The following is a 23,934-nucleotide window of genomic DNA, read 5'->3' on the forward strand; positions in this document are numbered from 1 at the left end:
GGACAGGGTATGTGATGGGAAGAACCTGGGCAGTTTTTAAGAAGAGATTGGACAGCCATTTGTCTGAAATGGTATAGTGTTTCCTGCCTGAGCAGGGGGTTGGACTAGATGACCTCCAAGTCTCTTCCAACTTTATTATTATTATTATTATTATTAATAATAATAATAATAATAATTATTATTATATTAGGGAGTATCTTATTACACATGGGATCAGTGAAACATAATAAAAATTTAACTTTGAGAAGAAAGTCATTAGATGTAGTGCCAAACTAAAATAGAATTAGATCCATTTCCTTTATTGATCTTATTCAGAATTCAAGATAAAGACATTTCAAATCTTATTGGATCCCCCCCCCCCTCAAAAGGTAATTCTTTGACTCAAAACTTTCCAATAACTATTCACCAATCTCTAATATTCCTTTTGGGGGAAAGCTGATGACAAGATTAACATTCTGCAGCTGAGAACCTTGAAGGAAATAGAATTAGCTATACCTGTTTGACTGGTTCCTGGCTGGGATACTTTTGATTGTGGCAGAGTTGGGATGGACATGGTAGAATTATCCTTGTGCTCTTTTATCTCTCAGTTTTTGATGTCATGGTATCCTGAGATGGATCTGTGGGTCGAGGATTGGGGCATTGTTTTGTGGTGGTTCTCTTCCTTTCCCCAGGGCTGATTCCAATTGGTGTTGGTTGGACAGGGGAGAAATAGTTCTACAGGCCTCAGGATTCTACTCTTTCTCCCTTCTTTATCAGCTTCGGTATGAAATTGCTGGGTGCAGTCATTGCCAGTTTGGAGATTAGCAACATAAATATTCTGATGATATCCAATTATATTTCAACCCGACTGGCCAAGTAAGGCTGTTGAGATTCTGTCCAGTGCCTAGAGGCTATACAGGTTTGATGGGAAGGAACCATCTCCAACTCAGTCCTATAAGACTGGTTGTAGGTATTCAGGCCACCCATATCTGGAGATATTCAGATATTGGATGGCATTGCACTTCCTCATTCAAGGGTGATATGAAAGCTGTGAGTCTTCTTGGACTCATAGTTCCTGCTTAATTAGCAGAGAGCAGCTGTGGCCAGGAAGGACTTTCCCTGGCTTCACCAGATGTGCTAGTTGTGTTCTTTCCTTGATTCAGTCACTCATGCCCTGATCATATCATGGCTTGATTATGCAATGTGCTCCACCAGCCTTAAAGACCACTTAAAAGCTTCAACAGATGCAGAATGCAGCAGCAATCAGCCATGATGGACGTACCATGTTTGTTACATAAGCTGCAGTGGTTGCCAATTTGCTTTTGTGTGTAATTCAAGATGCTGCTTGTTACTATAAAGCTTTACATGACATAAGGACTGATTATCTGAAGGACTGCCTGTCTCCCATAGTAACAAATTTGGCAGGGTTGAGTTCCTTTAATTAAACAGGACCCCAGAAATGCATTTTCTCTGCAGCAGCACAGCCCTCTGGAATGAGGTCCCCCCCACCCCAAGATTTGGCCAAGCCTTGTGAAGTCCCATTTGGATTATGCAAGTTTTGTTTCTTTTTTGTCATCCTTGCTATCTTTACTCTTCATGTTTGTCTGTCATATTTTTCCTTGTTTAGAATGTTTTTTTTTATTTGTAACTGCCCAGAATAATTGAGAATTGGACAGCGTATAAATTTAGTAAATTATTTTTGAGAATTCATTACAAAACATTTTAACCATTTAGTCAAGCTAGTGATGAACCTCCAGTTCTACATAGGCATTGCTTTTCAAACGATGGTATATGTTTAAATTATATGAAACAGTTTTGTATACCTCCACCCTCCTTTTAAATATTAATTGGATTTAAATACTGGAAATACTGTATCAAAACAGCAGTGGACTGCACTATGCAGGGATAATTCCGTCCACTTATAAAACACAGGAATTTTGTTTAACTCTTAAAGATAATACACTTTCATCTTTTACTATGTATTGGTAAATGATGAGATTTGTGCAACATTTAATGTTGGCAATATATATTAGTTCTATAGACTTAACATGCAGAATATGTACAAACTGCTAGCATTTAGCCACAGCACTTAGACTAAAGCTTCAGGGTGCTTTACAGCCCTCTCTAAGCTTTTTGCAGAGTCAGCATATTGCTCCCAACAATCTGGCTCCTCATTTTACAGACCTCAGAACGATGGAAAGCTGAGTTCGGGAGCGCCTGGGAGCGCCGCACATGCGTGGTGCCGCCACCTGCGCCGGCCGAGGTGTAGCTGGCAAGTGGCAGAGACGGCGCAGGCCGACCACTGGCTGGGCTACCAGCTGGCCCAGCTCAAGGAGGTAAGGCACCCGCCGGGCCCCATGCGCGCCAGCAACCCTCCCTGTGCCCGCCGGCCTCCCACCTCCCACCCCTGGCCCTCTTTTACTTACATTTTTAGTAGTTGCTCAGCAGGGAGGGGTGGAAGCTTCCAGACAGCTCGCCTTCGCTGCAGACAACTTGCAGCACCGTTTGCAGAATGGGATTTTGGCGGGCTCAGCAGTGCAGAGACAGCCTGGACAATTCCTATTGGCTTTGGAAAGCCAATAGAATTAGACTCTATTCAAGAGAGTTTATTCTATTGGCTTTCAAAAGCCAATAGAATAAAAGGGAGTAGCACAGCTAAGGAAAAGGGGGAAAAAATGGCGGACTGCGTTGTTTGGTGACCCCCGTGAAATGGTCGTTCGACCCCAAATGGGGTCCCGACCCACAGGTTAAGAACCACTGCCTTAGTGAATTAAGGGCCTGAGGAAGAAATTTAGGATGCCCCGCTCCACCTTAATTGTTCAGATGGTTAATATGGTGGTGGAAAATTGTACCTTCAAATTTGGAAGATTCTGTTAATGTAGCCTTATAAGAAGGCAGAATTAGCTCATCTAGTTGCGTTTTCTGCTTAAAATATAGTCAGGGATTATTGGACAAGTAGAAAGATATAGCTAATTTAAACTATTCAAGCTGCACATTCACTATATGTGACATTGCATGTCAATTTGAATATTAATTTGTAACATTTTAAAAAGGAGAACCATGTACTGCTCTGCCCAAAGAGTGATGGAATTCAAGCTTCCCTTTTACCCTTGGAACTCCTGCCAGAAGTTCTTCAGCATCCCTTCCCCATATGCTCCAGGAGTCTTTCCCAGCTGCAAAGAGCAGATTTGGTGGGTCAAGACCAGGGTCTTGCCAACTTTTAAGACTTGTGCCTTTCAACTCTCAGAATTCCTTAGTCAGCTGGTCAAGAAAGACAATCCAGCTTTTTGTTGATAAAGCTAGTCCCCTCAGCAAAAGAGCAATCCTGAAGCAAGCCCAGCATTGTTGAAGTTCAATATGACTAAGCAAACTTCCACAGTAATCATATTAACTCTACTTTCAAGTTTGGGAAATATAAATAAATACCTGTGTAAAGTGTGTGTATGTGGTTTGTAGCAGTTGGTTTGGAGAATGGTAAAATAGTGTTAGAACTAATAGGTACCCTAAGCCAATTATACAAAAAGAACAGACAATGCAGTACAGCCGCAGTACTTTAATTCAATTAATGTTATCTGCGCTATTATTTTAAGAACAATTCCTCTGCAGTGAATATAATCAAAACAAATTTATGAAAGAACTGAGCAGTGCTTTGATGAATATTATTAAATCCTGCTTAGCCTGTTCCATAGCAACCGGGCCAATACTGCTTCCATTTATATCAGTCTGGAACTATTATTTGAAATTCCTGATACTTTTACCAGAATCAAATTGAAATACTGAAAGAGACATATTTTCATTCTGAATACACTGGCATTAAATAAGAATCTGTTCATTAAAAATTACTTAAAAGTACAGAAAATACAAGAAATATTTTATTCACTTTTTGCTAGGGGAGAGCTCCCATACCATTTCCTGTTATGTAATTTGATCATATCTGTTAATGTTAGAATTTAATATCCATGGAATTATGGACGAAAAAGTTTCCAAAATGCTGCTTCTATAAAAATGGAATATGTTTAAGTCCAATGATCTTGTAGGCAAAGTATATATTTTCTGTTTTGTGTCCTTTTCTTTCGATGGTGTTTGCTAGTTGCCAAATCATTTAATTCTAAACTTCAAATTAGCATTTCTCTTTCTGCATGTTTACAAAGGTTGCTCTGAATCTACTAAAGGAGAAATAGCTGAAGCTTGCAAATCACAAAGATGGTAAGTTACCTTTAATAAATGAATAGCAATCTATTTTACATACCACTGCTTTTAGAAGCAAATCATGGATGTAATATTGGCCAAAATAATGTCCTACTTTTATCAAGCAATTCTTTGATAGATCAAAAAAGATAATTCTGCCAAGCTTTTGTGAGTATCTTCTCGCAATGCTAGGATAGCAATTGGCAGTAAGAATATTTGGTGAGTACAATATTCATTAGGTTTACAAGAAAGCATACTGTACATATTTTAAACTTGCCTGCATATTAAAAATATGAAACAAGTATTTTATAGGGGTAAAACCATGCTTGAAAACAACTGTAGGATTTCTCTCATTAGAAGAACTAGTACGTAAATATAGCAAGGTTTTGTTTCACACAGAATTGACTTCATGGGACACAACTTTCCACTGTAAGCTTAAGATAGTGTTCAGCAATGCTATCATAAGAGTATATAATCTCATAACCAATTCTCAAAAACCATTATTTTGCTTTTACATAAGTATTGTTTAGTAGTATAGTGCTTTTATGAAATTATCAAACTTTACCAATTAAGAAAATACATTTTCTAAACCACTCCTGCTTTATAGGTAGGCAAGGTTGATTTTGGTAACTGGCTCCTAGTTGTCTCCTGGGTCTCTTATCACCTCAATAACCACTTTTTTATTGCTTTTTGGACAAAGAGCTTCTAAGACTAACTAGTATCAGATGTTTTAATTTAACAGAATTGAAAGAAGCAAATTGGATTTTTTTAAAAAAAATATATACAGTTCCCAAGTAGTTGAATTGTAAACCAACAAAGTGCTTGATTTACATTAAGGTAAAGCACTTTGCAAGTATTCCTTTAAGTCACAACAGAGATAGTGATATAAACCATGGATTTTAACACAGATGTGACAGTTATTTCAAAGGTTCTTCTCACCCTAATGCTTCAATCCCTTATATCAGGGGTCTCCAAACGTGGCAATTGTAAGACTTGTGGATTTCAACTCCAAGAATTCTCCAGCCAATAGGAGAATTCTGACACTTGAAATGCATGAATCTTAAAGTTGCCAAGTTTTGAGATCCTTGACTTATTCTATTACCTGCCCATGACCTTTTCTCATCACAGGGAAAGTACCTGCAATATCAATGTTCAGGGCTGTGATCACCAAAACAATAAATGGAAATCATAATGTCTTGATCTCAGCCATCTCTCCCCAAAAATCCAAAACCCTACCTGAGATGAATATATAGCATTTAATAGTACAATAATGTTGTTTTAGCCTTTAATAACAATATTGGAGGATTTTCTACAAAAATGGTAGCAGTGTTTCTTTTTCTTCACTAAGCTAAAAGGATGTAAACATTTATTCCATGAATAAAGATAGATCTTTGTTTTTAAAGCTTTATCGGTGATATGAAATGTAATACTTATTTTAGCCTAAAGAAGAATCAAAGTCCATTTTACAATATAAATATGAAATTACATTTAGTACCATTTCACTGAGCCTCACGCATCATTTTAAGTCAAGTTTTTATAAAAGGAATATGGAACATAACCTAGCTTTCTAATTACCTGATCTTTTTAGAGATAGTAAGATTAATTAATATACAAATTTTGTCACAATTTCTAATATTCAAGATTGTTTACATGACTGAGCCATTTTAATACTTTGTTTTACAACAAGGTGAGTGATGCCAGGTAAGAATATCAGCTCCATTCAACTGTGCAGAGATTCATTCAAGTCACTGATGGGACAACCACAGAATATTCTCCAGGAACTAAGTTGTGGAGAAAACTGTTGCATTTACTACATCATACATTGGAAAACGTTGGATCATTTTTATTAAGGCCAGTGTACGTCTTAAGCGTTATCTTTTTAGCTTTCAAATGTCTAGTCAGCCTATAACAAAATGGACAGGAACAGTAGCAAGAACATACATTTCAGATATTCTAAAGGATTAAAAATATCACCTTTCACACCAATTTTCCTATTCTTTCTTCTTTATAAATGAAACTTTATCTTTGGTTTCTTGTATCTTTTCGGTTATCCTCTCTTTTGTTTCTTCCATTTTCTCAGTTAATTTTTCTTTTGTTTCTTCCATTTTTCCACTAATCATGTCTCTTGTTTCCTCCATTTTTCCCGAGATTCGTTCTTTTGTTTCTTCCATTCGGTCTTGAATATATTCCTTCACGGGAGGTGGTGTGGACATATGTCCTTGCTTGCGAAGATACTTCACAGTGATAGATGTTCCTCCTAAAGTCACTGTGTATCTGGCTGGAGTTGCAATCTTGCCAATAAAAAAAAAAAACATATAGAAACATTAAGGACTTAAGGGACTTTAAATTCTTTTGCTCAATAGCATTCACAGGCTTGGCTACAGCTCTTTAGACACCATGTTAGTGCAGTTAAAGTACTGATATAGCCTAGCAAGGAAATTCTCCAAGGTATCCAGAGCATTTCCTAAAGAGATATTGGTAGATCTATGCATTTTAATAAGTCATTCAGTCACCAAAAGAACAAGCTGGTCTCATCAGCAACATCTGTGCCGCCCAAAATCTACTCTGAAATGCAGAATGCATCATCTGCAAAGTACTTTACAGAACAGATCACTGTTGAAGTTGAAAGAGAAAGCTAAATTTAGTCTCATGGTTTGCCTGAATTATTTTATTGCTCTTAAAGCTTTGATAGATGAGTTGTGCAGTTTCATTTGAATAAAGTTAAAAATAAAATGTAGCTACTGAAAGACAACTATATTTTCTATGGAGATACAATGAAAATTTTGTCTAAAAGAATAATTCCTAGACAGAGTTGAAAACTTTCAAAATATTTAAAAAAGGAAAAAAATATCTCTGTATGAATTAAATAGGATTTTTATGCAGTTTTGATTGTCCTTTCCAATTTTGAACCTAGTATGCCATTCCTGGTTTATGGTTTGGTGTTTTGTATTCATTTAAATATTCTACTTTAAAAATTAAAATTAAAAGTAGTTTTTTAAAAATACCCTCCCACTTTATTTAATAGTATCTTATTGGCAACTGAAGTATTTAACAAATACTTCAGCAAGGATGGAAGAGATTCAGCTCAAAGTACGTGGCATTAAGCAGAGAAAAAGAGATCTGAGAAAAATAAAAAAGCATTCAGTGTGCATGGGTATTTAAAATCCTAAATGCTATTGAGACAAGAAAGTAATTCTTTGTCATGTAATAAAAGAAAACTTTTGTCTTTAAAGTATTGAGATGCAGAGATTAAAAAAAAATAAAATTGTGCTTTTTGTACAAAAATATATATTATTTTCCGAAGTTGTTCTTTAAGGCTGAAAACCAGAAAATTCATGCATTAAGTGATTATTTTAAACTATTGCCAGAAAAGATATTTAAACCTAAATTTTAGAGTATACAAAGATTAACAATATCTGTAAAGTCTGGGCATTTTTGTAATATTTTTAAGAGATAAATTTTAAATTATTAATAATTCTGCAGAGCCAGCACTTTTAATGTTGTCACGTAGTACTGATAATGATAGTTTAAGCCACAGAGTCCTAAGCTCACAGGCACATAAGCAAATTAAACAGTATTGCTTTGCAATGAATTTTGCCCTTTTTTATTTATAAAGAAAGGTCAGGATGCTTTGCAGAGCAACACTATTAACATTCCATTATTATTCCACTAATAAGAGGGCCAGGGTAGTAATGGAGACACTGATGGGAAAGCAAGCATTGTCGTGCCAAAGGCTATAGAGGGAATTGCAAATGAGGTTCCTGGAGCAACTAATCAAATCTTACATCACTTGTTAAGTCCTTTGAACGTTTAAAAACAGAGAAACATTTAACTAAGTTTGTGACAAACTAGATTTTGCAAAAAAGTCACATTTTACTGAACAAGATGGTATATTATAAAAGTTGTGAAATACAGAACATTTAACTGGAACATTTTCCCACAAGAAATGTTTTACAGATAGTGATACAAAAAGAGGCCTCGGCGAATTTGCTGTAGAAGGGCGCTTGGGCAATATGATTTTCCTCTCCCTGTGTTGCCAATTGCACCCCAAATCTCCTCTAGAAGATTACATGCAATTTGATGAGCAGAATGATGTTACTGAATACAACCCAGCGTCTTCTTAGTTTCTAAATAGACATTGCTTTTCATTATTCACCTTCTTCCTTTTTCATTCCTCCAACACTGTTTTTCTACTTTCTTACAAACTGCTTTTTAACTATGTTTGCATTCCACTAAATATTTTTCCTCATAAACGTCAAATTATGTAAATGAATTTTTAACATCTTTCTTTTTATCACCATATAGAATTTATCTTATTAATTATAGCATTATTGTATTTATTCAGAGCTCTCGTGACAGAATCTATTCCTCAGTAATTATACACACACACAATTGCATACTTTGAATGTAGAATCCCAGAGGCTCAGTGGTAATTCTGTAGGGAATAGTCCGAGGTTGATTGATTCAGTTTTCCTTAACCCACCTCTGTCCACAAATTCCAGCAGTCTGCCCCAAATTAAGGAAGCCTATTTACCTAATGTAATTCTTGATGCTGTTTGAGCTTTTATTATCCAACTAGTGGGTGCAGAATTTGCTCTCTGTTCTCCCTGCTAATATTAGTGGGGTGGTGGTGGTTTTCTCCCTGGCAGTTCCTTGATTAGGGTATTGTTTTCTGCTTATTTGTCTGGTACTAATCCCAGGGTGTTGCTGCTGGAGTGGATGTGTTCTGGCTTTTTGTTTCCTTCTTAGCTTTAAACTGTTTCTTTTGAATGGTGTCTAAATGTGTAAATGTGGTTTATCTCTATGTGTCTGTTGATAGCTGATTTATCTAATGCCAAACTTCCAGGAATTTGCTAGTGTTTTTGGATTTAGTTTTCTCTAGGATGCTCAGTTTTCCAGTTGAAATTATGGTTGAATCTGTCCATGTATGGTGATATTAAAGAGTTTTCACTGTGTCTTCTGCTAGTTGTGTTCATGGATGCATACAAATCCCACAATCACTAGAACTGACAATGTTACCTTGTCAGACAATGAAACAATGGTGAGTAAACAACCAAGCTCAGAGAGCACCAGGGACTCCACAGTTCAGCTCTGAGCTATGGATATTCTCTTCTATTGTAACCGTATGTTCAAATATTCCTGTGGGTAGGGTTAAGAAATCCATGCATCTACTTACCTTATACAATGCATAGGCAGTTAATGCATTTCCACTTTGAGAATGCTTTAGGATGTTTACAATGCTTTCAGGCAACCCTATGAATTCAAGAAACGGGACGACATTTACTCCCCTGTAAAATGAAGACATATTAAAATAAATTACAACATTCCTATTTTGGTAAACTTTTTTGTAGAATTATAATAAAGAAGGATTTTTATATTTGATAACAAATCATTTGTTTTTTTTTTCCCTCAACTGATACAGAGTAATGAATGAATGGTCAATAGGACAATTGTCAAGAAGGAAAAAATGAAGTATATCCATTACAGAAGATTTCCAGTTTTGAAATTTAATTCCAATATTTTAAAACTATGATTTATAACATGTGTTCCATGCCCTAGGGATCTGGGAGGGTACTTTACATGATCTACTATACAGCTTCCAAATTAAATTTGTATGTATATCTGTGTATGCATATAGAATAATAAACATATCTAAATTGCAAAAATATCACCAGATTGTCAATTTAATATTTCAGGTGGGAAAACCAGCAGCTTGGAAGATGTAATGATTTTGTATGGCTCTGATTATTTTTACCTAAATTGTGAATCCTAAGAGCATCAAATGGAAGAGATCAAGTATAACATAGTACCTGCAGGTGCCAGGTTGATGATCTTTGACTAATATAGGGGTCTTCAAAACTAATGATGTAGTGCTATGCATGAAAATGTTAGGAATCACCTATCTAGGCTATTCAGACATAACTGATTCTTGGAGTTATTTCACCATTGTCTTTACTGTGGTAACTCAAGGCCAAGATGAATAAAAGTATTAGTCCTCAGGGGCAGGCTATATGACTTTCATTAAAAGAATTTTGGAATGTCTGCTTCAACCATAAAAGCTAATATTGCAAAATTCTATCTGGCATATATCAACTTCTTGTCTAAACACGTTACACAATTAATTAATATGTCTTAAGAGAAAAATATAGCCAGTTCTTCTGAAAATATGAATTAAACATTATTCTGAACATGTAGTCTCCATTACATTAAAACTGAGTATCAAATGTTAAGCCAGATCCATTTGAACCAATGAACTTTAGCTAAATTCAAACAATACCTTAACCTGTGCCTTGGAGAGTTAATATTGTTGGAAACTTTACTGGATATAACTCACAATACGAAAAAATCAAGTGTTACAACCGTACATGTTTCTCTGAGAACAAATTCAATTATATCTTTAAGGCTTGGTTAAAAGACACTGGTTGACTGGAAGGTGGGCAGTTCGAAACCTAACTACTGCGTGATAGGGTGAGCTTCTGTTCTTACCCCAGTTCCTTCCAACTTAGCAGTTTGAAAGCATGCAAATGCAAGTAGATAAATAGATATCACTTCGGTAGGAAGGTAATAGCATTCCATGTGAGCCAAGGTGGCGCAGCAGTTAGAGTGTAGTACTGCAGGCCGCTTTAGCTGATTGTGTTCAGCAGGTCAGCAGTTCAAATCTCACCGGCTCAAGGTTGACTCAGCCTTCCATCCTTCCGGGGTAGGTAAAATGAGGACCCAGATTCTTGGGGGCAATGTAAATATATATATATATATATATACATTGCTTACTGGTGTACACTGCTTAGAGAGTGCTTGCACTTAAAAGCGGTATATAAGCCTCATAAAATAAATAAATAAATAAATAAATAAATGTGCCCTGGCATATAGACATGCCGGTCACATGACCAAAGAAGTGTCTTCAGACATGCTGGCTTCCTTAGCTAGGAAACATCACCCCCCCTAGAGTTGGACACAACTGGACAGGGGAAACCTTTACCTTTTTATAATGTAACCATGCTTTTCTTTTCAGCTCATCTTTATGAATTCTATCACTTTTGATTGGCAGAAAGTTTTCAAGGTCTTGAAACATGATTTGTTAGGATAGAAACTTAACTGTTGTTTTCTTTGGAAAAGGATAGTCATTACCCCTAGATAACAGTAAACAAACATCTACTGAGTCAATTACTGGCAACGCCGAAGTGAAGATTTGTTAGTTTTAAGTAGGTTACAATTTTTGGCTTCTCATAGAAGAGGTAGAACAATGATAATTAGTGAGCAGAAGCACAAGTGTCTCTGAGATCAGAAGGTATCATAACTATTTTAGTTATTCTAACCAGATGGCATTAAATGCCCTTTCTAAAAGCAATGGGTCTAAATGTCATTCTAAATTTATCCCTTCTCAGGGTAATAAACATCCAAGCTGTTTAAAATTTTGTTTCCAGATACATACTTATCTTTAGGTATTAAGAAAAAATAAATAGCTGGTTTTATTAGATATTACAGACATTAATTACATTTACTTCTTGATCATGTAGCTTGATACAGATTTAAACAAATTTAAGGATCTAAATTGGGAAGCTAGAATATTAATGTTTGGGACCACTGTTTTAGTTTTCAACAAGATATCATATTTTAAATATACAAAGGAATTCACATATATTTAGGATCCTTCTTATAGAACTACTGAATTCATACAGCACAGACCCTTTAAAACTCCTTTAAGGTGCTAGTCTATTCATATATACATGGGATTAATCCCACGGAACTTTGTCACACTTTTGTGTATATGGCAGGGGTTCCAAGTCTGTAACTTAAGCCAGGGATATTTTAAATATTCCTTAGTAAGTTTTAGAGCATGCATGCAAGCATGCAGCAAAATTACTGAGCAGAGATCCTATATTATACATTTGAAGTTCATAGCTTTAGCAGATATTGTCTTAAGTACTAATTAAACCTGTACTACTTATTCTAGCTTCCTCATTAGCATTTTTTACATATTACACAATACAAGAAACTGCTCACCTTTTGAAATAAAGCTAGGATTGAAACAGAAAATAAAACATTAGAACTGCTATAAATACAAGTATAGCTTCCTATTTAATAGACTCCTTCACGCTACTATTTTTTCATTAAGATGGCATCTTATGGTCTTATTTTTACAGGTAGTTCTCGATTTATGATTACAATTGAGCCCAACATTTCGGTTGCTAAGCAAGATGGTTGTTAAGTGAGTTTTGTCCCATTTTACAACCTTTCTTGCCATACTTGTTCAGTAAATCACCGCAGTTGCTAAGTTAGCAATACAGTTATTAAGTGAATCTGGCTTTCCCACTGACTGTTTGTTTGTCAGAACGTTGTAAAAGGTGATTACATGACCCCGAGATACTGCAACTGTTATAAATACATGCCAGTTGCTAAGCATCTGAATTTTGATCATGTGATCACAGGGATGCTGCAATGGGTGTCACAAGCCACTTTTTTCAGAGCTATTGCTTTGAGCTATCACTAAACAAATGGTTCTAAGTTGAAAACACAACTTATAACAAACATCAGTTTTAAAAATGTTATATTTTATTGCACAAAGCAAAAAAATACTTAATGTGGACTTTGTAATTTTATTTTGAAGTGAAATAGAGATAACCATTGATTTAAAAATTGCTGTTTTTTCTTAACTGATAGGCCAGGAATTAAATTAGGAGCTTTCTAAAACCTAACAGAAGTTGCTGGCATGTGAATACATGGAAATAAATGAAGGATGGCCTTTAACACAGATTTTTTTCACTATCCACAAACTTCACTTTCCACTAATCAATAAATTGGCACAGAACAAGAGTGAGGGAAGGAAACCTCCAAAAGAAAGTTGATAGATTTAGGTAAGAAAATCACAGTGCAATTTTATAGAATTGTATTAAAATTCCCACTGAGTTCAAGGGGCTATTAGTATAAACTTACTTTAGTTAATCTATTAAAATCAATTTTATTTTAGAATATGCATAGGCACTTTATGTGCATTTGGGCTTCCTACTCAGAAAAGTTACAAGTCCTTTAAGTGTTTCATTGCTTCTCTTGTACATCTAAATGCATTCCTCTTCTCATACAAAATCAAGTATTTTCATAGCAATTGTTCAAGTATGAGATTCTTGATAACGTTCTAAGATTTTTCTAATTTCAAATATGATAAGCTCCAGGCTCTTTAATTCTACTATTCTTGGGAATAGCTAAAGCTTTCAATAAGCAAAACAGTGTTTGTTAAATTCTCAGCTTTTAAAAACTATCCTGTGCTAATCTGCTCACTCGATCTTTCGCTGAATGCTTGGCCAATTAAGATAATACACACTGTTATTTTGAAATGAAACACAGGGTACCAATGATTCTTTCCCATCTTTTCCTTTTTTCAGGTCCAGCCTCCCCAAATTTATGTACAGCTTTTTTTTTTTTTTTTAAAAAAGGACACAACAGGAATTATAACAGAGAAATTATCATCGGTGTTTCAGCTAATACCTCTGCACTTACTTTAAAGCTGCATAGTAAAAAGTTCCAAACCATATGCTGGAGGTCAAAAGATGCACAGGAATCAGAACTTTGCCATACTGTTTAAAAGTTTTCTTGAATCTCTGCACAAGACTAATTGATTTATCTTGCAAAGGGTCAAGTTCTACAGAATTAGGCTGTATAGGTGTTTCCCTGGCAAAATTACCAGCTGATGTGGTAAGATTTTCTCTCTTCAGTTCTTTATTTTGAGGGTCTTCAGGTTGGGAAGATGTCTTGCCCACAAAGCTCCCTTCCTTGGAATCCCAAAAAGGAGCAGACGAATGCAGGTATTGACATTGGCAGCTCGGCACCAAGGATGTTGTTTTCTGCCTAATTGGGTGTAAGGATGTTTTTCCTTGGATGCATGGAAAGATACAGGAACGATAGGATAGCAAACAGGTCCTAAATGCCAGCTGAAACGGTTTCTGCATTTTGGTCGATCGTAGCAGCATTGTGCTGATTGTATTGTATACAGTTCCTAAGAAATATTAATAGTTAAATTGTTAAATTAAGCGAAGAATTATCCCTGGCATCATAATTACCTAGTAAAAGCAAGAAAAATTGGCTCGCCATCTTAATCAAATTGTAAGTTACCGTAGTATAATCAAATCCTGACTTAAACAAAATCCACATATAGTGATTTAGACGCTGAACAGTCCCTTTCTCCAAGAATTCAGTTTTCCTGCTCTGTGTTGCTTACCAGTTATAATTTAATGTAATGTAATAGTACTCATCCTTCATATTGTCCATAATACAAAAACATAGTACAGTAGATCAGAATCCATCCAAGTTTTGTACTGAGAATTAAATCCAGCACATTTATTAAAACATTTTTGTATATCAAAATATTTCACTTCTTTCAGCTATATGTTCCTTGAACTTTACAAGGGATCAAAGAAGCCCAAATATTCATAAAAAACCAAAAATGTTAATTACATTCTATTGATGAATGCTTATGCTGCACATGTATTAGCTGCAAATTTTTACAATGCATTAGATATAGAAATCTGAAGTTATAGTCTGCCCTCTAATGTATCATTTTAGCACTACAACAAGTATTGCGAATGACTGGTATAACAAACTTTTCCCATGCAAAGATTTTACAGCGGTCAATTTACAGTACAATTGTGGTTTTGTTTTCTCTTTCCTAGGTAACAACTGCATAACATTTTCAGTGAGTTGTTAACTCCATACATAACGAAATACACTAAACATTCTGATCAGTTTTTTTTAAATTTACTTTCAAATTTAAATGATTCCATTTTCATAAGTGTGACCAAATTTTGTCATGTAATAAATACATAAGAAACATGTGTGGCAGTTTGTTTTATCTATTTATCTAATTGGTTAACCAATATCAGTTTATATATGCAATCATCCACAATGATTCTTTTTTACCTAAAATACTCTCTATTTATAAAATGTGCATAAGAAAGAGGGATAGTTTCTTGATTGACATAATTTTATTCCAATATAGGTTATGTGAAGAATAATGCCAGCAACAATAATTTATTAAATATACCAAAGCAACATTTGAACTCCCAGTTTGAACTTGCATTCAGATCAAAGTTACTTCTCAACCTGGGTTTAATTTGCTTTATAGACTTGAGTAACAGAGTAACAGAATTTGAGAAGTAAACATATTATGAATGAAAGTTCTATGGAGAGTTAAGTTATACATAGTCAAAACATATAAAAAATTAAAATTAAAATCTTACTACTTAAATAGTGCATAATGGATAATTTCCTGCTGTTAAATAAAAACTCCAAGGTCTCAATATATTACAATGATGCTTTTCATTGACTATCAATTAAACCATAAAAGTTACTGTACTCATAGCATTGTGAAACTCCACAATGCTATCAATACACTATAGCACTTATTATAAAGATTATAGATATTACAAAGACAATTTACAATGTTTACAACAGATAAAAGTCAAATGATTTTTCCGTAATAAATTAACAGTACAACAATATCATCATTAATGTAGTGGTGTACAAAACAGGCGTCTGAACTTCAGAAATATTGCACTATTTCAATCCATTATTATTAGCTATACGCAATTCCAGCAGGGTCAAATCATTCACTTTTAAACTTAATGCTTACGGTCCCTTGTTGAATTCAAATATATGATGATATTTAAGGGCTCATTGCCACTACATGCTAATCTTGCTGCCAATACAAAAAAAATAAAAATAAAAATAAAAAAATAAAAAAAATCCTGTCTTCAATTAGATGCCCATAATTCTCTCTTTAAAAAGGACAGCAATAGAACTACAGAACCTAAACAGAATTTGTTAATCAGCAGCAGCATCCAGAATTAAGATTACGTTTGGAGCAAAAATACTGTAATTTGATTATTTGAAAATCTTATGCTCCTGCAAGTGACATTTAACTGTGAAAAGATTACTGGAAAGCACACGCTTTCTCAATTGAAAGAGAGAATATGTTATGTTGCCTGTATGTCCAAATAACTCATTGATATAAATATATATCAAATGAGTATCTAATTTGACAATAGTTGCACAAAGACAGCTATAGTATTAAGGAGAAAAAATTCCTCACCAGTTTACAGCACTCTTGGAACCAAAAATTTGCCACTAGGACAAAACATTACAGATGTATTATACCATTGGAAGAGAGTCATAATCAAGTCATTGTCTTCAGGTATGTCATAAAACCTCACAACGAATAGATCTAAATATTCCTTCCACCAAAAGGACCTTCAGCTTCCAGTAAGAGCAAAACCTAGGGAAAAAAAATAGACATTTTCAAAATTGAGACAATAAAGGTAACCCCAGAGTTATGAGTGTTAGCGAACGTCCAACGTTACATGATAAGTGTAAAGGGAAGCTCTCAGAACATGGTCAGTCTGCGGGGCAAAACAGTCACCCGGGACACCAGGCCACGTGTGCTCACTGCGGCCTGTACGTGCGCCCAGGTAGGTTCAGCTTCTCGCTGGTTCGCCTTGCCTGGCACAGCCTCTCCAAGTGATGAGGAGAGCAGGCCGCTGCCTGCCGAAACCGGGCAGGCTGGGGTGTGTGTGTGTGTGGACCCACTCTGCTCGCAGCATCCCCTTCCCTGGAGTCCTTGGATGGGTGAAGTGGGTGAGGGGCATTTGCTGGTCTCCTTTAGGGGATGCTGCTTTTCTTCATTCCTCCCAGAGGGCGACCCTTCCCCAACTGCGTTTCTTGCCTGATTTTTGCTGCCACCTGTGTGTGCGCCCGGTACAGATGGCTGCCACAGAAGCTTTAGATTGGCTGCCAGCCGGCCTGCTTTTTTTATCCTCTCCTCTCTCGGCCCTCCTCCTCTTCCTTCTTTTCTCTTCGGTGCAGCGCCAACTGTCTCTTCCTCCTCCTCCCAAGGTTGTATTTTTTTTTCTGTCCCTCTCCCACCCAAACTGCCTCCTTTTAAATCCCTTCCTGTCTCTGCCCCCGCCTCTTCCTTTCTCTTCCGGGTGTGCCGGAAGTGCTGATCCTGGGGACTTTGCCTCACCCCAGCAGCTCCTTACACAAGTCCTGCGCTGTGCCACTTTGGCTCATTCCCTCCCCCGCTACACTTGGCTAGGTTGGACATGGCCGCGTACCACGTGCCAATGTACCACTGGTGGTACATATACCACCGGTTGAAAAGCCCTGCCTCAGTGTTTACGAAAAAGTTCTGAAATTACAAATGTTGCTGCATCATGGCATTTGTTCACCTTTACGAATGACCACAGTGGCATTGCAACATTCAACCTGGCTATTCCCTTCTCCCCCCCCTGGATCTCCCTAGGCACTAGGCCTATGGATACTCCCCTTGAGAAGATCGAGAGATCCTTCACTTTTGGCTGTTTTGCTGCTTCCTTCAGTGCGTTCGCAGAGAATGGAGGCCTAAAGTAATACAAGATCAGTGGCAGAAAAGACCTCAGATGCTTGGATCAGACCTTCGTAGCCACACTGAAGCGTCCCCTGGCGTCATTTCCGGACGCTGGAGGCCTTTTCTGGGCTGCTGCCGCCTGGAAAGGATGCTGGGGACGCTTCAGTGGGGCTCCAAAGGGACATTCTGGGCCTTGGAGGCCCAGGCTATGGGTGGTGGCCATGTGCTTCCAGAGGTCCGTTCAGGGTCTCAGATGCCTCCCTCTGCTCTTGTTGGGAGCAGAGAAAGAAACAGAGAGGCTGGAGAGGAGACAAATCTTCATAAAGTAAGTGACCCTGCGCGGCAGGATGGGAAGGGAGCAATTGTGGGCCCCCAGAAGAGGGAGCATGAGGTATTTCAGTGGATCAGGGAAGGCCTTGGGTGGTCTGAAGATGGCCTGTTCCATAGGCCCCCCATGGTCTTCCCCACCCTGAGATACCTGATGTTCACTTAACAAGCTACGCATTCGCCCATGCATTAAAGCTGGGAGTGAATCGCATTCAAGGTATGAGATTCACTCCTACGAATCCTCAAGTTACGAATGGAATGGGCAGGCTCCATTACATTCGTAATTCCAGGACTACCTGTAATATCCACAAACACAATAAATTAGCCTTTAAAACAAGCTTTCTACTACTTGGAAAGCATAAGGACTCAATATATCTTTTTAGCAGTACAACTCTCCCTATTGTTGCTTTCAGTTAAGTGCAAATAGAAGTTCCTCATGACTGCAGATTCTGTTTTCTTAAGAACCCTTTTTAAACTAATTCTGCTGTGGGGGATGGAACTGCCATAAGTGATGTACAGATAGTTCTCGATTTACAACCATAATTGAGCTCAAAATTGTTAAGTGAGTTTTGCCTCATTTTACAACTTTTCTTGCCACAGCTGTTAAGTGAATCACTGCAGTTGTTAAGCTAGTAACACAATTGTTAAGTGAATCTGGTTTCCCCATTGACTTTGTTTGTCAGATGGTCACAGAAGCTGATCACATGACCCCCAGGCATTGCAACCATCATAAATATAAGTCAGTTGCCAAGCATCTGGATTTTGATCACGTGACCACGTCGATGCTTCCATGGTCGTAAATGTGAAAAGTCATAAGTCACTTTTTTCAGTGCTGTTGTAACTTCAAACATTAAATGAACTGTTGTAAGTTGAGGACTGCCTATATCTCCCATCCTCTCTGAGTACTCATGTGTACTCAGGAACAGACGCTTGATAGACTACCGGTATATGAAGCACTGGGAACCAACCCAAAGACACCAGAGATTCTGGTACAGAGCTAACTAATCAACTTGCATTACCCACAAGGTTTCCTGGACAAACCATATTGAAATTTCCATATTTAAAGATGGAAAATTTCCATATACTCAACAGAACTATATTGAGACTTTGTAATCTGCTATCTGAAATTGATTCTGAACTAATCTAATTACACTGCACAGACAACCAGTATGAAAGCAGATTGAGAAGAAATGGGTTCTTTGCCATATTTATCTGAAAAGAAAACACTGATTTTAAGCTGAAAGAATCTTCCCTAAAAGGATCTCCATTGCCATGCTTTCCAAAACATCACAAATCAAAATTATTCAAGTGAAAAACTAAGTTCCCTTTCAAGTATTTGTGGTTCTCTGAGAAGGCAGGGTACTTAACTGCCTCTGATCTATGGATTTTGGTTTCTCATTCAGTTTGAGCACAGGAATATTCCTCTGAAATCTGTTTATTTATTTCTCATTGATAGTTGGCAGACTCCAATACCCCCCCCCCCGCTCTCCACCCATGCCTCTTTTTGTTATCATATTGATGTATTTTCATTGTTTTCTTTTTTGTTGTTTATTTTATTGTTCTATTATTTTACTTCTGTTTTGTTTACTCTCTTTCCATATCTTCCTTTTTATTGTTGTAAGCCACCTAGTTTGATTCCTGATAACTATCTGGATTAGTCCCTGCACTCTTTTGGCAAGACTTTCAGAAGTGGGTTACCATTTCCTTCTTTCTAGGGCTGAGACAGAATGACTGGCACAAGATGGCTTAGCCTTAGTGCCTAAGGTTGTACTAGAATTCAGTTTCATGGTTTCTAGCCTGGTGCCTTAACAACTATAATGGACTGTCTCTTAAAACTGTCAAATCTCAACTGTACCTTCATGGTCAGAGACTAGTGGCCCAACTTACCTAGGAAACTTAGCAGGTTAGCTTTGTTGGCATCGGCTGCATTATTCACCAATTAACTCTGACTGTGAGGCATCATCTTGGCCAGGAAAGAATCATGTTGAATTTGAAAAACTGATTCCTCATGATGTCTCCTGAGGGACCCCACATATTTATTCAAAACAACTTGCTTGAACAACATGTATTTATGAAAACCATGGGTTAGCATTCAGCCTCTGCCTCTAACTCTCATGGATGGATGCTCCTAACCACGGCAGCTTCTGCACTTCAACCATTCTTTTTCATGGTGAACCAGCTGAGCACACTGAATTAGTTTCTGCTCTTGGGTTCCAAAGATATCAATCTTAGCAGCCGGGCTTACATCGGAATTGTGCAGTGGGTGTGGCTGATGTCTGAATCAAAATTCATGTTTGCCTTTCTATGTGACCCAAGGATGACTGTCAGCACTGATAGTCTAGCCCACCTAGAGATGGTTCCTGGTTGTGGAAAGGCCGAAGTGGAGAAGATTAAGTCACAGTTAGGAGTTCAGATAGGTAATTGGGACATCAACATGTGTTTCTCCTGTAGTAATAGCAGTAGGAAAGTTTATCTCTTGTCCACCAAGCAATGCCTATATGGTTTACTTTTGTTTGGAACTTCAAAACGGACTTTTGTGTCATTATCTTCTTGCACTATGCACACTGCATTCTCCCTTCTTTTTAATGAGATTCCAAAGTGTACCTAAACATGCAAAAAGATTCTGTACTGTACTATTCAGCCTGTTATATGTAACATCCAAACTAGACTGTGTTGTTTCTCTGAGTCATATAAGTGTATGTATGTAGGTATATCTGTAATTTTTGGGGGATCATGTTTATGGAGTGTATGAGCCGAGGTGGCACAGCAGTTAGAGTGCAGTACTGCAGGCCACTTTAGCTGACTGTGTTCAGCAGGTCAGCGGTTCAAATCTCACCGGCTCACGGTTGACTCAGCCTTCCATCCTTCTGGGTAGGTAAAATGAGGACCCAGATTGTTGGGGGCAATGTAAATATATATATATATATATATATATATATATATATATATATATATATATATACATTGCTTACTGATGTACACAGCTTAGAGAGTGCTTACACTTAAAGCGGTATATAAGTCTCATAAATAAATAAATAATAAATAAATAAATATATTGGAGGTGGTTACCCTTTGAGAGTTGTATGCAACGAAATGTCATTTTAATGTATGCTGATTAATATACATTTAAAGTGACCATGAAGTTATTCTAAGTCTAAGTCTATGTTTGGGTGTCTGCACATTTTGTGTGTGTTCTTAGTTCTTCTGGATATTTGGATTCAGGACACTAGTATAATGATTATGTCATCATCAGAAGCACTGCAAAAGCTCAAAAATCACTAGGATTAAAAAGTAGAGTAGGCATTTGTACCTAAGCTCATCAACATTTTCTTTTTTCCCCAAATTTTGTATGGTTTGTTTTAATTTGGTCAACTCTTTTGGAATTTTTGATTGTGATGTTGTAGGAAATAATTGATTTATCTAAGTTACACACTTTTGTTTGTGACAATGCCAAAGTGTACTTACAAGTTCTAAAGACTCTATGCAGACTGACCTACTGAGATAAGGTATGCATACATGTACAGTCTGTATGGAAATCTGAAATGTAGCCTATGGTGTATTTTGCTGAAAAGACATGTTTGGATCTTCTGGTTTCAATTGTTTGCCTGTTTTTTTAGTACTTCAGATGTAAAACTTTTCCTGGAGTGTGTATTTATATGTAGGAAGCAAATAATGGTAGCCAAGTAGGGAGATTTTTAGTATTCTCGCTAACCCTGTCTTGGAGAGTAATCTTTGCTCATGCTATCAGACAGAAACTAGTTCTGGCAGGAAGCTAGGGAATGAGGGATAAACTTTGCAGATAAACCTTTAAATAACGTAAAGAAGCAGTTAGCAGATCACGTTTCTGTGAATACCTGCAATGTTATAGTTTTTTTCTTATGCCACTGAATCCGTTTTGACTTCTGACAACCATGTGGACCGTACCTGCAGTTTTCTTGACAAGACTTCTAAAGTGGGTGACACCTGCTTCCTTCCTAGGGCTGAGAGAGAGTGACTGAACTAGAGTCATCCAAGTGGCTTCATGCCTAAGGCAAGATTTTTAGTCTGATGCCTTAACCATTACACCAGACTGGCTCTTAATTATATCTTAGAAGATAAGATTTATTTTAAATAATTTTAAAGTAACATCTCAACTGATGATTTAATATATAATACTAGGATGTCTTCCCGCCCTGGAAAGAGGCAATTGCTTAAAAGGATTGTGTCTAGGGTGACAGATCAAGAAAATGTAGTCTGCCAATCTATCTCTCTTCACATTTCTTTCAGTTAGACTACCTCTTATATTCATGGCAAATGGTTGCTCTAAGTCAGTGGCTCCCAACCTTTTCTATAACCTGCACCCCTAGAACACTTCTGATATATTCTTGCACCCCTTACAAAAGTTTGAAATAACGGCAACGAATTATGCATTATAATTTTGAAAATCCAAGTTTTCGCACCCCCTGGAATATCGTCTCGCACCCACAATTGGGAACCCCTGCTCTAAGTTCAAGATTAGGGCCAATTCTGACCTGAAAAAATTTAACAATCACTAGAAGGCAGCAGCTCTGTTTAATTTATTTGATGCCTTCTAATAATTACCCAGATTTCTGCAGCCCAAGAGGCTTCTTCTAAACCTTACTGTTTCATGCCTAAAAGTGTTCTGAAGTTTTGTCTGGGTTGATGCCCAGAATGGGCAAATTGCCACACCTCAATTACTTGTTCTCTTTCATGCACCTCCCTGAAACATGGTTTTTTTTTTCTAAATACTCCGAACAGATATTAGTTAGTGCAACCACTTTGAAACAAACAAAACAGCCATTCTAAAAAATAAAACACATGCAATAAGCTAATGATTATGATATCAGAACTGCAAAAAAGGTTTTGTTGAATTTCTCATCTTACTTGATTTGCTAGGAAGGGGATAATTCCCACAATTGATGTGCAATGAATACTTCCAAATAGATATATAAAAACCCTTTAGTGCTCTCACACTACACCAGTTACCAGACAGCGAGAAAAACACCAACCCAAGCTATGCCAAACCTTTCAATAAGGCATTTACAAACCCATGCTGGAGAAAGCTTGTTGGCCCATCTCTTTCACACATTCCAAATAAATACAGATAGTCCTTGACTTATAACCACAATTGAGCCCAACATTCCTGTTGTTAAGTGAGACATTTGTTAAGTGAGTTTTGCCTCATTTTACATCCTTTTCCCCCAGTTGTTAAGTGAATCACTGCAGATGTTAAGTTAGTAACACTGTTGTTAAGTAAATCTGACTTCCCCATTGACTTTTCTTGTCTGGAGGTCACAAAAGAGGATCACATTACCCCAGGACACTGCAACTGTCATAAATATGAGTCAGTTGCCAAGCATCTGAATTTTGATCACATGACCATGGGGATGCTGCAACAGTCATCCAAGTGTGAAAAATGGTCACAAGTCACTTTTTTCAGTGATGTTGTAACTTCAAATGACCACTAAATGAACTGTTGTAAGTCGAGGACTACTTGTAAGGGAGCTCTGTCATTAAGAAAAAAAAACTGTCTCCAACTTCAGGCACTGAAATACATCCTGCAGTTACCGCTAAGGGGCGTTTTTAATGCGGCCTTTTCGGAGCTGAAGCTCTGCAGGTGCGGGCGGACTGCAAGTCCCAAAACGTGCACATTCTAGCTGGGTATTATGGGGACTGTAGTCTCAGCATCCTTGATGCGCTTCAGACGGGAAAGGCTGACGTAATGCTGCATCAATGCCGGCCAGCAGCATTGGCGGAGTTAAGGCGACCCCCTCCCCACAGCTTTCCCAACAGGGGCTTTCCGATAAGCAACTCAGGCCGCGAAAGGCACCCCTCCCCGAGTGGCAACCCCGGGCTCGTCGTCTGCTCTGTCCGGACCGTTTGCTACCTTTTGAAGAAATCGCCTTCGCTGCAAGTGCAGGACGGCCGCCAGGCTCGACGGGCCCAACTTTTCTCCCGGCTGCTGCCACTAACTCAGGGCGACCCACGTGCCCTCGGACGTCCCGACCCTCCGCGCACATTCCCCGCAGGAGCCTTCTAGGATCTTTTCCGCTTCCCGCCCTGCC

At 37.5% G+C, this 23,934-nt stretch overlaps 1 protein-coding gene across 1 annotated transcript; it reads right to left on the reverse strand.

Moving 5' to 3' along the window:
* Positions 1-3,512: 3,512 nt before the first annotated feature.
* Positions 3,513-23,912, reverse strand: FAM210A (family with sequence similarity 210 member A). The gene is made up of 5 exons (XM_039339290.1): positions 23,757-23,912; positions 16,250-16,432; positions 13,663-14,158; positions 9,344-9,455; positions 3,513-6,458 (listed from the first exon to the last, which is right to left on the reverse strand). Exons 3-5 carry the CDS (start codon positions 14,130-14,132, stop codon positions 6,159-6,161), a joined length of 882 nt encoding a protein of 293 aa, XP_039195224.1. The 5' UTR covers positions 14,133-14,158; positions 16,250-16,432; positions 23,757-23,912; the 3' UTR covers positions 3,513-6,158.
* Positions 23,913-23,934: the final 22 nt, after the last annotated feature.

This window comes from Crotalus tigris, unplaced genomic scaffold, assembly GCF_016545835.1.
Source record: "Crotalus tigris isolate CLP2741 ecotype Arizona unplaced genomic scaffold, ASM1654583v1 scf7180000017731.4096049, whole genome shotgun sequence".
Classification (NCBI taxonomy): domain Eukaryota; kingdom Metazoa; phylum Chordata; class Lepidosauria; order Squamata; family Viperidae; genus Crotalus; species Crotalus tigris.